Source organism: Balaenoptera borealis (assembly GCF_965194805.1).
Source record: "Balaenoptera borealis genome assembly, chromosome: 1".
NCBI lineage: Eukaryota > Metazoa > Chordata > Mammalia > Artiodactyla > Balaenopteridae > Balaenoptera > Balaenoptera borealis.
Genome location: NC_138860.1, coordinates 181,241,548 through 181,254,543, shown reverse-complemented (window position 1 = coordinate 181,254,543; position 12,996 = coordinate 181,241,548). Strand labels below are relative to the sequence as shown.

The following is a 12,996-nucleotide window of genomic DNA, read 5'->3' as shown; positions in this document are numbered from 1 at the left end:
TGACTCACATGATAACTTCTTTTTGAAAGGGCTATTTTATCTTGAAGATTATGAGTTTGGAGGAACTAAGGTGATTGGCAGTGGAAAGAATCAGAACATGTGAAATTCCTTAAAAATTTATTGACTTAAATAACTTTGTCTGTGTTACACATAATTAAAAAAAAAAAAAAAACCCTTTAAAAAAAAAGAGTCACGTACCACAGCGTTCATTGTAGCTCTATTTACAATAGTCAGGACATGGAAGCAACCTAATTGTCCATCGACAGATGAATGGATAAAGAAGATGTGGCACATATATACAATAGAATATTACTCAGCCATAAAAAGAAACGAAACTGAGTTATTTGTAGTGAGGTGGATGGACCTAGAGTCTGTCATACAGAGTGAAGTAAGTAAGAAAGAGAAAAACAAATACCATATGCTAACACACATATATGGAATCTGAAAAAAAAAAAAAGGTTCTGAAGAACCTAGGGGCAGGACAGGAATAAAGACGCAGATGTAGAGAATGGACTTGAGGACATGGGGAGGGGGAAGGGTAAGCTGGGACGAAGTAAGACAGTGGCATGGACATATATACACTACCAAATCTAAAGTAGATATCTAGTGGGAAGCAGCCACATAGCACAGGGAGATCAGCTCGGTGCTTTGTGACCACCTAGAGGGGTGGGATAGGGAGGGTGGGAGGGAGACGCAAGAAGGAGGGGATATGGGGATATATGTATACATATAGCTGATTCACTTTGTTATGCAGCAGAAACTAACACACCATTGTAAAGCAATTATACACCAATAAAGATGCTTAAAAAAACACAAGTCAAACTCCTCACCAGGCAACAGCCCCATCTGCTCCTCCAACCCCGTCATGGGCCACTTTCCCTGTCCCTCACCTGGCTCCAGCCCCACTGGCCTCCTTCCTGTTCTTCAAATGTACCCAACTTGTGCTTGCCCCAGGGCCTTTTCACATGCTGTTCCCGCTTCCCGGTTAGCTTCCCGGTTCACATGTCTGGCTGCTTCTCCACCTTCAGGTCTCCGCTTCAATGCCCTCCTTAGTGAGGCCATCCTGGTACTGAAGGACACATCCGCGCCCCTGGCATTCTCCACGGCAGCACTGCTGGTTCCTTCTGGAGTCTCTGTTATAAATCACCGGACTGTTTACTTTCCATCCTCTGTCTCCCTGCGAGACTGGAAGCACCACAAGGGCAGGGCCTGGGCCGTAGTGCCCGTCACTGTACACCAGGCACTTAGCACGCAGCTTACACGTGGTGGGTGTTCTCCCACAAGACAACGTCAGTACATTTTAAATGGGTCAGTGGAACACCAGTAGCACTTGCCATAAGTAGAAGCGTTGAACCTTGAAGTTAAACAGAATGAAAACAAAAGAGTGCTATTAAATCCAGCTCCACACAAATGACTGCAAAAACTCTGAACCAGGTTTCGCCCTCCGCTTGTTAAGACGGGAGGTTAGCCGGTATTAAGGATGGATTTGCATCTCCCACTCTGGGACTTTCATCTTTGATGAACCAGAAAGACTGGAGGAGAACTTGGACACATTCTAAGCCTGTGCTGGAACCTGTAGCAAGTAGCACATGTGAGCATCTCCTGCACATCTTGCTCTGGGTTGGGGGGGGCCCTTCTCCAGACCATGGATACCCCTTCATTCGCCTGCAGAAATCCAAGCCTGCAGCCTAGGTAGCTTTCTTCTCATGGCGACAGCCAGGGCAGTGACTTGGATGAATCTGCTATTCATTCATCAAACGTTCTTTGAGCACATACTCTGTGTCCAGCTCTGTTCTAGGCACTTGGAATCTATTGGTGAGCAATGCCAAGGCCCCTGCCCTCATGGAGCTGACATTCTAGCCCAGAGAGATAGACAAGGAACAATATGTTTAATGAATAAATACATTACGTTATATGTTGGGAGGTGAAATCAAGTACTGCAGAAAAAGAAAGAGCAGAATCAAGGGGCTTACAGGTGCCAGAGTGGTGGGGGGATTGGATTGCAATTTTAAATAAAATGGTCAGGGGAGGCCTCTTTGAGAAGCTGACACTGGAGCAAAAACTGGAAAGAGGTGAAGAAGTTGACTCTATAGACGTCTCGGTGAAGAGCGTTCTGGGCGGTGGGACAGCCAGTGCAAAGGCCCTGAGGCAGGGCATGCCTGGCACGTTCACAGAATAGTGAGGAGGCCTGAAGGGGTGGAGCTGAGTGAGCAAGAGGCAAAGTGGTAGGAGAGGCAGAGAGGTGATGGGGATGAGGTGTAGTGGGGAGACGGATCCTGTGAGCTTCCTGGCCATCGTAAGGCCATTTGTTTAGAATCTGAGAAACTGGGGAATCATTGCAGAGTCTTAAACAGAGGATGATTATGATCTGATTGATGTTATTAAAGAGAACCTCTGGCTGCCCACTGAGAATGGACGGCAGCGGGGCAAGGGTGGGAGCAGGGAGAGTGGGGATGAGGCTGGTGCTGTAACTGGTGAAAGATGATGGGGTTGCAGACCAGGGGAGCAGGGGAGGGGGTGAGAAACGGCCAGATTTGGGATATGCTTTGAGGACAGAGCCAATAGGATTTCCTGATGCTGTGAGGGAGTGACAAGCCTAGGTGACTTCAGGTTTTGACCCTTGTGAGTGGCAGGTGTCATCCCTTGAGATGGGAGCACTGAGGGAGGAACAGGGGACAAGGGGCTGGGAAGCGGGGATCAGCAGTTCTGTTTGGGGCAAATGTGAGATATTTAGGCAACATCCAAGTGGGACGTTGCACCACATGTACGGCGTTTGGGAGGGAAATGCAGACTGAGATATAAACGTGGGCATGGTCAGCACGTGGATGGTATTTCATGAGACTGGGTGAGATCATCAAAGGAGGGAGTGAATCAAGGCCCGGGTCTGGGGCCCCCAGTACACAGGAGGCTGAGAGGGAGGAATGGCCGAAGCCAAGTGCAGAAAGTGTGGGAGGGACGTGGGGGTGACCAGCTGACTCGGATGCTGCTAATGGACAAGGAAGCCTGGGCACTGCCCATTGGGTTTAGCTGTGTGACCACGAAGACCTCGAGGGAGCCTCAAGGGAGCAGTGTTGATGGCCCAGCTGGGGAGGAAGTCAGGTTGGCATGGGTTTTAGAGAGAAAGGGAGGATTTGGAAATGATGGTTTTTAGACTTATGCTATCACAGACCTCCTTGAGACTAGTCATCTTCCCAGAAAAACGCACCCAAGTTCACTATCTGGAATCTGTTTTCAGGGAGTCTGTGGCCCCCATGAAGCCCCAGGGTACAGACCATCGACTTGTAGGAAGCAGAGTTACAGGTGCAGTAAGTAGACCGAATGATGGCTCCTCAAATGTGGCCTAATCCCCAGAACCAGATGCTGTCTTACACGGCAACAGGGGCTTTGCAGATGTGATTAAGTTAGGGATCTTGAGATGGGAATTCTCAGGATCTGGGTGGGCTCTATGTAATCACAACGCTCCTTGTGAGAGGGAGGAAGGCGGGTTGCGGTGGGAAAAGGCATGTGATGACAGCAACAGAGGTTGGAGTGATGGGCATTGTAGAGATGGAAGAAGAGGCGACCAGCCGACGTGGCCACTAGAAGCTGATAAAGGAAAGAAAATGGATTCTCTGCCAGAGCCTCCAAAAGGAACCAACATGCCACCCCTTGATTTTAGCCCAGTGAAACTGATTTCAGACTTCTGACCTCAGAACCGTCAGAGATAAATATGTGTTGTTTGAAGCCACTAATTGGGTTACAGCAACAGCTGGAAACTAATACGGGAGTGAGAGGTGTGTCACCTGCCCAGTCTTCTCGTGAAGATAGAGATGTCACAGCCATTTGGGGAGGTTCATTCCAGCCCGAAGTCAGGATGCAGCCCCATTGGACCAAGAGGGCCTGTTGTAGAGACAGTTCAAATCCCAGTCCTGCAAACTGGCTCTGGAACCTGAAGAGCCACACACCACTCTGACCTTAGTTTCTGCTCTGAAAATGAGGATAAAAATGAGATCTTGCAGATTCATTATTACACCCGAGTTAAGGTTAATGAAGCAGCGGGTGCCCATTAGGGACTCTTACAGATCCTGGTCCCTTTTCTTGCCCCCCTGACTCAGCTTTCCTTCAATATTCCACACATAATAATGAGACCTGCTCTGAACCAGCTGCTGAAAGGTTACTCCCTGTGACCAGGCTAATCTTTAAACCTGGACCCCACCCTCTCTTCACCCAGGGACTAAGTTCTCTAACTCTTGGCACTGCTTCTCCCATCTCAGGGTCCAGATTTTGGCTACATGACTCGAGTGCCCCAAACAGGGAGAGTTACTGACCTCGACTCCTTTGGGAACCTGGAAGTGAGCCCCCCCGGTGACAGTCGGGGAGAAGGAATACCCGCTGGGCAGGATTCTCACTGGGGACAGTGGTTACCCCAGGTAAGTAGGGGAGGGGGGGAGAGGGGTGGCCGGGACCCAGGGATGCTGGGGAAAAGCAGAGGCCAGAGCAGAAGGCTTCCCTACTTGCTCCCAGACCAAGAAGGCTCAACAAACTTGAGGGGGTATGAGAGCAATCAAAATACACAGCAAGGAATACCTGCTGAGGAGCCCAACAGTTCCAAGCTCAAAGTCCAGCTCTGCCACTTACACACTTTTGGTAGGTAAATATTTACTGAGCACCTACTATGTGCACGGCACTGTGCTAGGAGCTAGGAAGGAATGTAGCCATGAACGTGACAGATAGGTCCCTGCCACTATTCTAGTGGGGGAGACACATAATAGAAAAGCAAACAAATAAGATAATTTCAAACAGTGAAGAGAGCACAAAAGAGAGGGGCAGAGGAAGAGTGGGAACTATGTTAAGGTGACCGGAGAGGGCCTCTCTGGGGAGGGGGCTTTTGAGCTGAGGACTGATGACAAGGAGGACATGGCTGTATGGACATCTGGGGTGGAGGGTTCCTGGCAGACGAAAGAGCATGGGCAAAGACCCTGTGGCAGGAATAGCTTAGTGCAGGGGTCCCCAGCACCCGGCCACGGACTGGTACCTGTCCGAGGCCTGTTAGGAACCGGGCCCCCAGCAGGAGGTGAGCAGCAGGCAAGTGAGCAAGTGAAGCTTCATCTGTATGTACAGCCGCTCCCCAATGCTCGCATTTCCGCCTGAGCTCTGCCTCCTGTCAGCACTATGGTGAGTTGTACAATTATCTCATTATATATTACGATGTAATAATAATAGAAATAAAGTGCACAATAAATGTAATGCACTTGAATCATCCTGAAACCATCTCCCGCCACCCCCCATCCCCGTCCATGGAAAAATTGTCTTCCACGAAACCGGTCCCTGGTGTCAAAAAGGTTGGAGACCTCTGGCTTAGTGGGTTCAAGCAGGCCAGAGTGGCTAAAACAGACTGAGCAAGAGAAAGAGCAAAGGGCTAGATCACAAACGACCTTGGAGGTCAGAGCAAGAGGAAAACTGATGTCCCCAAGGGCACACAGCTAATAAGAGTTCACCGACTCAGTGGGACCAGCTCCAGACCCCACGTTTACTCACAACACCAGCATCTAGGCTGAGTCAACAGGCAGTGCTTTCTGAAGCTAAGCTCTGGTCCTACTTACCTTACTGACTCCATGCCTCAGTTTTCCCCAACAAAACTGGGGTGACAATTTCTAAATTTCTCAGATGTTAGGAGATATAATAATAATAAAAAAAGGCATCCCAGGGTCCTGAATCCCTTCCCTGAAGGAGAACCTTGACCCCTTCGCCAAGTCCCAGTCCCGCAGAGACTTCCTTGTTAATCCCCACCCTTGTTGGCTCCCCCACCCCCATCTCCCCATAACCCCTTTAACCCCGCGTTGGCAGCAAGGAAAGCCAGGAGATGCACCAGGACCTGCAGGATTTCCTCAGTGCCCAGCAGGTGCAGGCCCCTGTGAAACTCTACTCCGACTGGCTGTCTGTGGGCCACGTGGATGAGTTCCTGAGCTTCGTTCCAGTGCACAAGAAGGTGCAGCCTGGGGGGCTGCCTGGAGGAAGCCACATGCCTCCTTCTTGGGTTTCCAAACACAGCTCTGCCTCTGCCTGGGGGTGACTGACCTTACCTTCCTGACTCTGTTTTTTCCTCACCCCCAGGAGGGGGCATGTAAGAGGTGGCCTGCCCAGGTCCAAGCCCACACTCCCCGTACCCTCAGCAGAGCCTTCCTCCTTAGGAGACCCAGGGGCAAAGCTAATCTCTGATCCCAGGGTTTCTGCCTCCAGGGCTTCCAGCTGCCTCTGGCCAGCCCCAGGTCCTGCTACAAACTGTTCCAGGAGTGGATGGAGGACGGCCATGGAGAGGCTCTGCTGTTCCAAGGGGTCAAGAGTAAGTTGGCCGTGCCTGTTCTTTTACCTGGGAAACTTCCTCTGCCTTCACATGGTCTCCTATTGCCAGACAGAATCATTCAGGCAACAGACATCTTCTGAGCAGCCACTGAGCACCAGGCTTTGTGCTAAGTGCTGGGGATGCTGTATGAACAGGGCAGAATAGCTCCCTGCCCTCAGGACCCACAGTCCGGGCCAAAGTGAGTGAAGGAAACAACTAAACACAGGGGCATTGAGGGGTGTCTGGGAGGAGCTCAAGGAAGGCTTCCTGGAGGAGGCGAAGATCAAGCATGAGCGTGAGAGATGAGCAGGAGTTGGCCAGGCAAATGGGGCAGTGGGATGGGAGGAAGAGAGATATTCCAGACAGAAGGAACAGCAAAGGCGCAGAGGCAGGAGAACGCAAGATGTGTTTGAGGACCTGAAGAAAGTTCAGTCTGGGTGGAGCACAGAATGAAATATGTTTTTCAGTGAAGTCCACAGACACTGGCCAGAGTCAGAGGTTGAAGTCACCATGGCTGAGAGTTTTCACCTAATATCTGTATATGTCTTGTAGCATCAGGCAATGGTCAGACCTCTGTTTGCCCCTCCGGAAACGGGATCCCTTTGGAGATAAGAGAATTTAAGGGAGCAAAGGTAACACTCTTAATGAGAACTTACCCTGGTAGATTATTTTATTAAAGTCATCTGCCTCCCAGATGCTCATAATAAACCTATATGTTAGGAATCATTGCTGCCCCCATTTTATAGATGGGAAAACTGAGCCCCGACTGGACCTGCTGGGAAGAGCAAAATGGACCTCTGAATTCATCTGCTTTTTTTCTTTTCTTTTTCTCCATGACAGACAAAACCCAGCAGAAAGTAAAGGACATTCTGTCAAACGAGAAACTGAGAGAACATAATTCATATGTGGAGGTACTAGCCTGGCTGCCCAGGAGATGCCATACCCCGGGCAGACCTGACACCCCCACCCCCACCTCCAGCCCCCTTCCCTGAGGTTAGAGGCCCAAGGCAGAGCCTTCCACGGGCTCCGTGATGAACAGCCCTGGGATTTGGGTCAATGTGTGCGTGAGAGAGAGAAAGAGGGAGAGGAGACCTCGGTCACCACTACAGGAACACACACAAGGTGATGCACGGAAGAGAGAGAATTGGCAAAGCTGGAGTTGGAGAAAGATGGGGGAAACTCTCAGAAACAGAGGGACAGGGGCAGGAGATAGGCCAAGCGCTGGAGTGACCGGAAAGGCAGGGACACAGAAGCAGAAACAAGAGGCAGAGGGACTGAGCAGAGGGAGGGAAGGAGGGAGGAAAAGGAGGTGCCCATCACCGCCTTCCTGACCCTGTCCCTGGTCCTTCCCCTGGCCGGCCTCGGCTCCACCTGCCCCTCCCCCACGGCAGCCCGCGCCCCGCCCCCTGCTAGCCCCGCCCCACCCACCGCCCCCCCCTCCTCCCGCCCCCCCCCCCCCCAATGCATCGACTAGAACCGGGAGGTGCTGAAGCGGGAGCTGACTGGAGCGGGACATCGTGGACGTCCCCCAGCTCTTCAAGCTCCAGAAAGTCTTCAAAGAGACCCTCAAGGCCAAAGCCTTTTTCCCAAACATGGTGAGGAAGTGACCTTCTGAGTAGCCTTAAGTCAGAGAGGCCAGCTGGGCACTGGGTCCAGGAGGCTTGGTTGTCTCCTCACCCGTTGGGGTTTGCACGGCCCTATCCGCCTTACAGAGGCTTTAGGCAACCACCTGGGGGTCAAAGACTATCATTGCCCCCACTTTACAGATGATGCCCAGGGAGACCAGGTCCCTGGCAAGAGGTGGGATTCAGAGCTGGGATTCAGAGTCTGGGGTCTGGCTGAACTGCCCGTTGTGGACTTCCGGTGGCGGGTGAGGTAAGAATGGGGCAGGTTTTGGTGGGGGAGACAAGCAACAAGCAAGATGCTCTCAGGTCGAATTAAGTACCATGAAGGGAATAAAGGTGGGGCACTTTTTCAGACTGGTCCAGGAAGGCCTCTCTGAGGAGGTTAGGCTGGCACTGCCTGGGCTAAGTGGGACTCACCTGTCTGAAGGTGAACTTGAGGGAGATCCACTTTTGTCGAGAACTTTTAACTGATCCCAGCACCATCTTGAAGTCATCTAGTATATATTTCCCATCCCTCTGCCCTCCTGCTCTATCTCTTCCAAGAATACCCAAAGGCCAGGCAGAAACCTCACCCAATACTACTGGGGTCCTTCAGCCCCCTCTCCTGCTGCAGCTGCGGATTACAGTTCAGGGAAGAGCCAGTAGTCCCTGGCACAGTGGTCCTCAAACTGGGTCCTCCAGGGCCCTGGGGTTCCAAGGTAGGACCTCAAATGCAGTGGTTTAGATTTTTTCTGTTCATGCATTGAAGTGCTGCAGAAGATTTTGTTTAGAATAAACCTTCCTTGGCTAAAACGAGACAGGAGGGGGCACCCTCCTCTTAACCCCCGGAATAAAATTGGCCCCAGGCATTTCATTTTTTCTCCAGTTTAGCCCAGCCAGGCAAGAAAGCTGATGCCGACGGCTGGGGGATGAGGCATCTCAGATGAAGTAACCAGCTATGCTGAGGGCCGACTTGGTACCTCCACTGTGCGAGGCCCCAGAGAGAGCTGGAGCCTGAGCCATGACTCTCCCAGGAGCCCCGTGATGGGAGGTGGGGGCGTGGGCCTGGGCGTGGAACAGGCGGAGAAACGAAGAGTGCCAGGCACTCGGCACTGGCTGCATCTGAGCAGTGAGATGCCCCTTCAGTGACTCATAAGCCCTGGTGACTGACTCCGTGCTTACTACGAGCTGGCACAGACTCTGCACACAGGTTCTTATCCAATTGTCATAGCAATGGAAATGTGTTTGGGCTCTTTTTGCTGATGGGGCTCAGAGAGGCGAAGTGACTTGCCTAAGGCCACATAACTATATAATAGTAGTGCTGGGATTCAAATCCATGTTGGCCTGGAGCCAAAATCCTCATCCTTTCACCTCACCAGGCCACTTCCCAATATAATGGAGGAAACATAGTCATTTACATAAGGTACAACATATGGAAAGTGCCCCAAAATAGGTAGTCACTTATTCACCAGATCATATCAACAGATGTTTATTAAGTGCCTACTCTGTGCCAGGCACTGTGCTGGGAGCTATGGAAACACAGAGGAGGATGACTAATTCACAGGCAGCTTCACGGAGGCGGTGGTACTTGAGCTGGGCCTTGAGTAATCGAGTTTGCCAGAGGGTGGCAGTGGGGAAGGAGAGAACAGTGTTAACAATGTGGACCCCGGAGTCCGACAGAATTGAGTATAAGTCCTAGACTCGCTGGGTGGCCTTAAGTAGCTCATGTTACAGGTCTGGGCCTCAGTTTGCTCATCTGTGAAGTGGGGCTGTTATTTCCAAAGGTCAGAAGAGGAAGGGGGCCCTCAGATGGTGCCGCAGGCTGCATGCTGCTGCCCCTGACCTGGGCTCCCGCTTCTTTGCAGGTGAACATGCTGGTGCTGGGGAAGCACCTGGGCATCCCCAAGCCCTTTGGGCCCATCATCAACGGCCGCTGCTGCCTGGAGGAGAAGGTGCGGTCCCTGCTGGAGCCGCTGGGCCTCCACTGCACCTTCATCGATGACATCTACACCTACCATGTTCAGCACGGGGACGTGCACTGCGGCACCAACGTGCGCCAGCAGCCCTTCTCCTTCAAGTGGTGGTTCATGGTGCCCTGAGCCCATCCCCACCCCCCAAGCTCCTGGCCAGAGGCTCTGGTCCCCTGCAGTGAGGCACAGCAAGAGCTCTTGGGGACATTTTGGCTCCCGGAGTGGGGTGGGGGATCACCCTCTGGGCAGTGGCTTGATTCCTTCCCCTGTGCCCCAGCCCCTGGAATCCTCACCGAGGACCCCAACATGGTCGTGGCATTGAAAACTCACTTCTGCTGTGAGAAGCTGCAATGATGTTTTACAGTCACTTTGTATGTGAGGTCAAGCTAATGCTCCTGGCATTCATTCATTTATTCATTCACTCATTCACTCACTGTCATGGTCGAATTGAATATTACAAACTTGAAGTTTCGACCAGGATACATTGAAGGCCAACATTCCTGCGTATGTCTTTCTTTCCCGGGCATACATTTGGTCTATAAAATTTTCTATGATCTGAGCCTAGTTGATTCTAAGCTTCCCAAGGAACCTCTGAGGGAGAGTGAAGGGGGAGGGGGAGGGCTGGGCCCCCCAGGGGTGCAGCACATCCCCAAAGCTGCACCGAAGTCAGTTTCCAAACAGCCAGCCAGGTGAACCGCCTGAGGTGTATGGATGCTCATTTGATTATTTGCTTTAATGTGTGTGTATGCTAAATGCACTCCTCTGTATTTCATGATTAAAAAAATAAAGTTATAAAAAGTTGACCAAATCACAGGGACACTCGGCAGGAAAGAGCAGCAGAGATGATGTCATGTCAACCTCAGGCTTCTCCGTATACCACAGAGCGATATTTATCAGGTTCGAGGGCAAAGGTGCAGCCTGATTCCTGGTCACATTGTCCTTTGAAAAAAAGGCAACAGACATGGAATGCAAGAACCCAAGGGGGACATGAGAACTGACTGTCGTTTCAAACCCGCAAACGTTTCAGACATCAGCAAATTCTCATTGTCTCTCCCATTTGTCATTTCCGTTCCACCAGCTAGAAAGCCACATAAAGCGGAGTCTTGTCCCTCTTGTTTTCTGCTGTGCCACACGCTGCCTAGCTGGACGTGGCACAGAATAGGAGCCATGGGTTTCGTGGAATGAGGTTGTTAGTCCCCATTGTGTCCTTTTCATATGTTTTCTTTTATGGCCCTGACATTAGGACTTAAGATTCCCCTGAAGAAAATAAAACTTGATGACTTGAGGTCTTGAAGATTGAGGCCAGATTTTGGCTCCATAGAGCCTGAGATGCTCAGAAAACGCCCAGAGATGCTGTTTTCAGGTGAGTCGTGGAGAACATCATGGTGGAAAAAGATGGTCATCCAGAGTGTCTGCCCTCACACAGACTAAGGAGAAAGGGATCCATAAACCCGGTCACCATGTGCTTCTCTGAAGAGAATCAGCTCCCCCCCGCCCGCTTGGAATTTGCTGAGGCAGAAGATGCACAAGTGTTTCTTGTGGACAGAAGGGGGCCATGCACAAGGGGAAGCTGGTGTGAAGTTGTCCCCACAAACCTGACCAATAGGACAGCCTGGAGCAGTGAATGAGCTCAGTAGACAAAAGCTGAAGCCCTTGCCAGATTCCTGGGGCTGCAGAAGGCTGGAGAGATGAGCTGACGGCTAAAGCAGCCCTCACATCAGCTAAATGCAAGTGAGCCTCCTCCAACCATTCATGGGGGTTGTGGGGCATCAGTAAAGGAGCCAGGGGAGCCCGAGTGAGAGAAAGCACCAGTTTCAGTCCTACCAGCCCCATGGAGCATCTTGTGATGGCACCCAGGAGCAAGAACTTTCCCGCTGCCTCCCCTCCCTAACACCCATCTCCCCTCCCTTCTCCTGGATTCACATGTTAGTTTTCTGCAGCTGCTCTAACAAATTACCACAAACTTGGTGGCTTAAAACAACAGAAATTTATCCTCTCACCGTTCTAGAGACCAGAAGTCCAGAACCAGTTTCACTGGGCTGAAATCAAGATGTCTGCAAGGCCGGGTCCCTTCCGGAGCCCCAGGGGAGAATCCGCTCTTTGCCTCTTGCAGCTTCTGGTGGCGGTCGGCATGCCTCGGCTGGTGGCTGCATCACTCCAATCTCTGCCTGTGTGGTCACGTTGCCTTCTCCTCTGCGTATGTCACTCCCTCTGCTTCTCTTATAAAGACACGTGTGATGGCATTTAGGGCCCACCCAGATAATCCAGGATAATCTTAGCTCAAAAACTCTTAGTCACATCTGCAAATTTAGTCACAACTGCAAGGACTCTTTCTATATGAGATAACACAGGTTCCAGGGATTAGGGCCTTGATATCTTTTGGGGGCTATTATTCAACCTACGAAAGGTTAGGAACCACCATTTGCCAGCTGGAGAGATAGAAGGGGAAGAAAGAAGCCAAGCATCCCCTTTCCAGAGTTCTAAGTTCTGCAGCTGCATTAAATCCTAATGAGAAAGACTTAACTTTTTTTAAATTGAGATATAATTGACATATACATTGTGTAAGTTTAAGGTGTGCAAACGTGTTGATTTGATACATTTATATATTGCAATACAATGACCACTGTAGTGTTAGCTGATACCTCTATCCCATCACAGAATTATCACCTTTTTGTGGGGGGGTAGATTTAATTTCATAAAAGCAAATTAAGGGGTTTTCTTTTGTGTGGGGTTCAACTTTCAAACCTCTGAATTGAGATTGTTTGGTGACTGTTTTTGTTTTCGGTTTTTGTTGTTGTTGGGTTTTTTAAAATTTATTTATTTTATTTATCTTTGGCTTCGTTGGGTCTTTGTTGCTGCGCGCGGGCTTTTCTAGTTGCGGCCAGCAGGGGCTACTCTTCATTGCAGTGCGCGGGCTTCTCATTGTGGCGGCTTCTCATTGCGGAGCACGGGCTCTAGGTGCACGGGCTGCGGTAGGTGTGCCACGCAGGCTCAGTAGTTGTGGCACGTGGGCTCTAGAGCGCAGGCTCAGTAGTTGTGGTGCCCAGGCTTAGTTGCTCCGCGGCATGTGGGATCTTCCCGGACCAGGGCTCGAACCCGT

General features: G+C 51.0%; 1 protein-coding gene across 1 annotated transcript in view; it reads left to right on the top strand.

Moving 5' to 3' along the window:
• The window catches only part of PADI4 (peptidyl arginine deiminase 4), a gene marked incomplete at its 5' end in the record, with an annotated part of 41,060 nt that extends 28,321 nt beyond the window's left edge, over positions 1–12,739 (top strand). The window contains 7 exon segments of the mRNA XM_082378535.1: positions 4,254–4,337; positions 4,339–4,409; positions 5,827–5,968; positions 6,220–6,322; positions 7,163–7,300; positions 8,089–8,197; positions 9,674–12,739. Of these exon segments, the coding sequence (XP_082234661.1) occupies positions 4,254–4,337; positions 4,339–4,409; positions 5,827–5,968; positions 6,220–6,322; positions 7,163–7,300; positions 8,089–8,197; positions 9,674–10,025 (999 nt within the window). The 3' untranslated portion in view covers positions 10,026–12,739.
• Between the last annotated feature and the right edge of the window lie 257 nt (positions 12,740–12,996).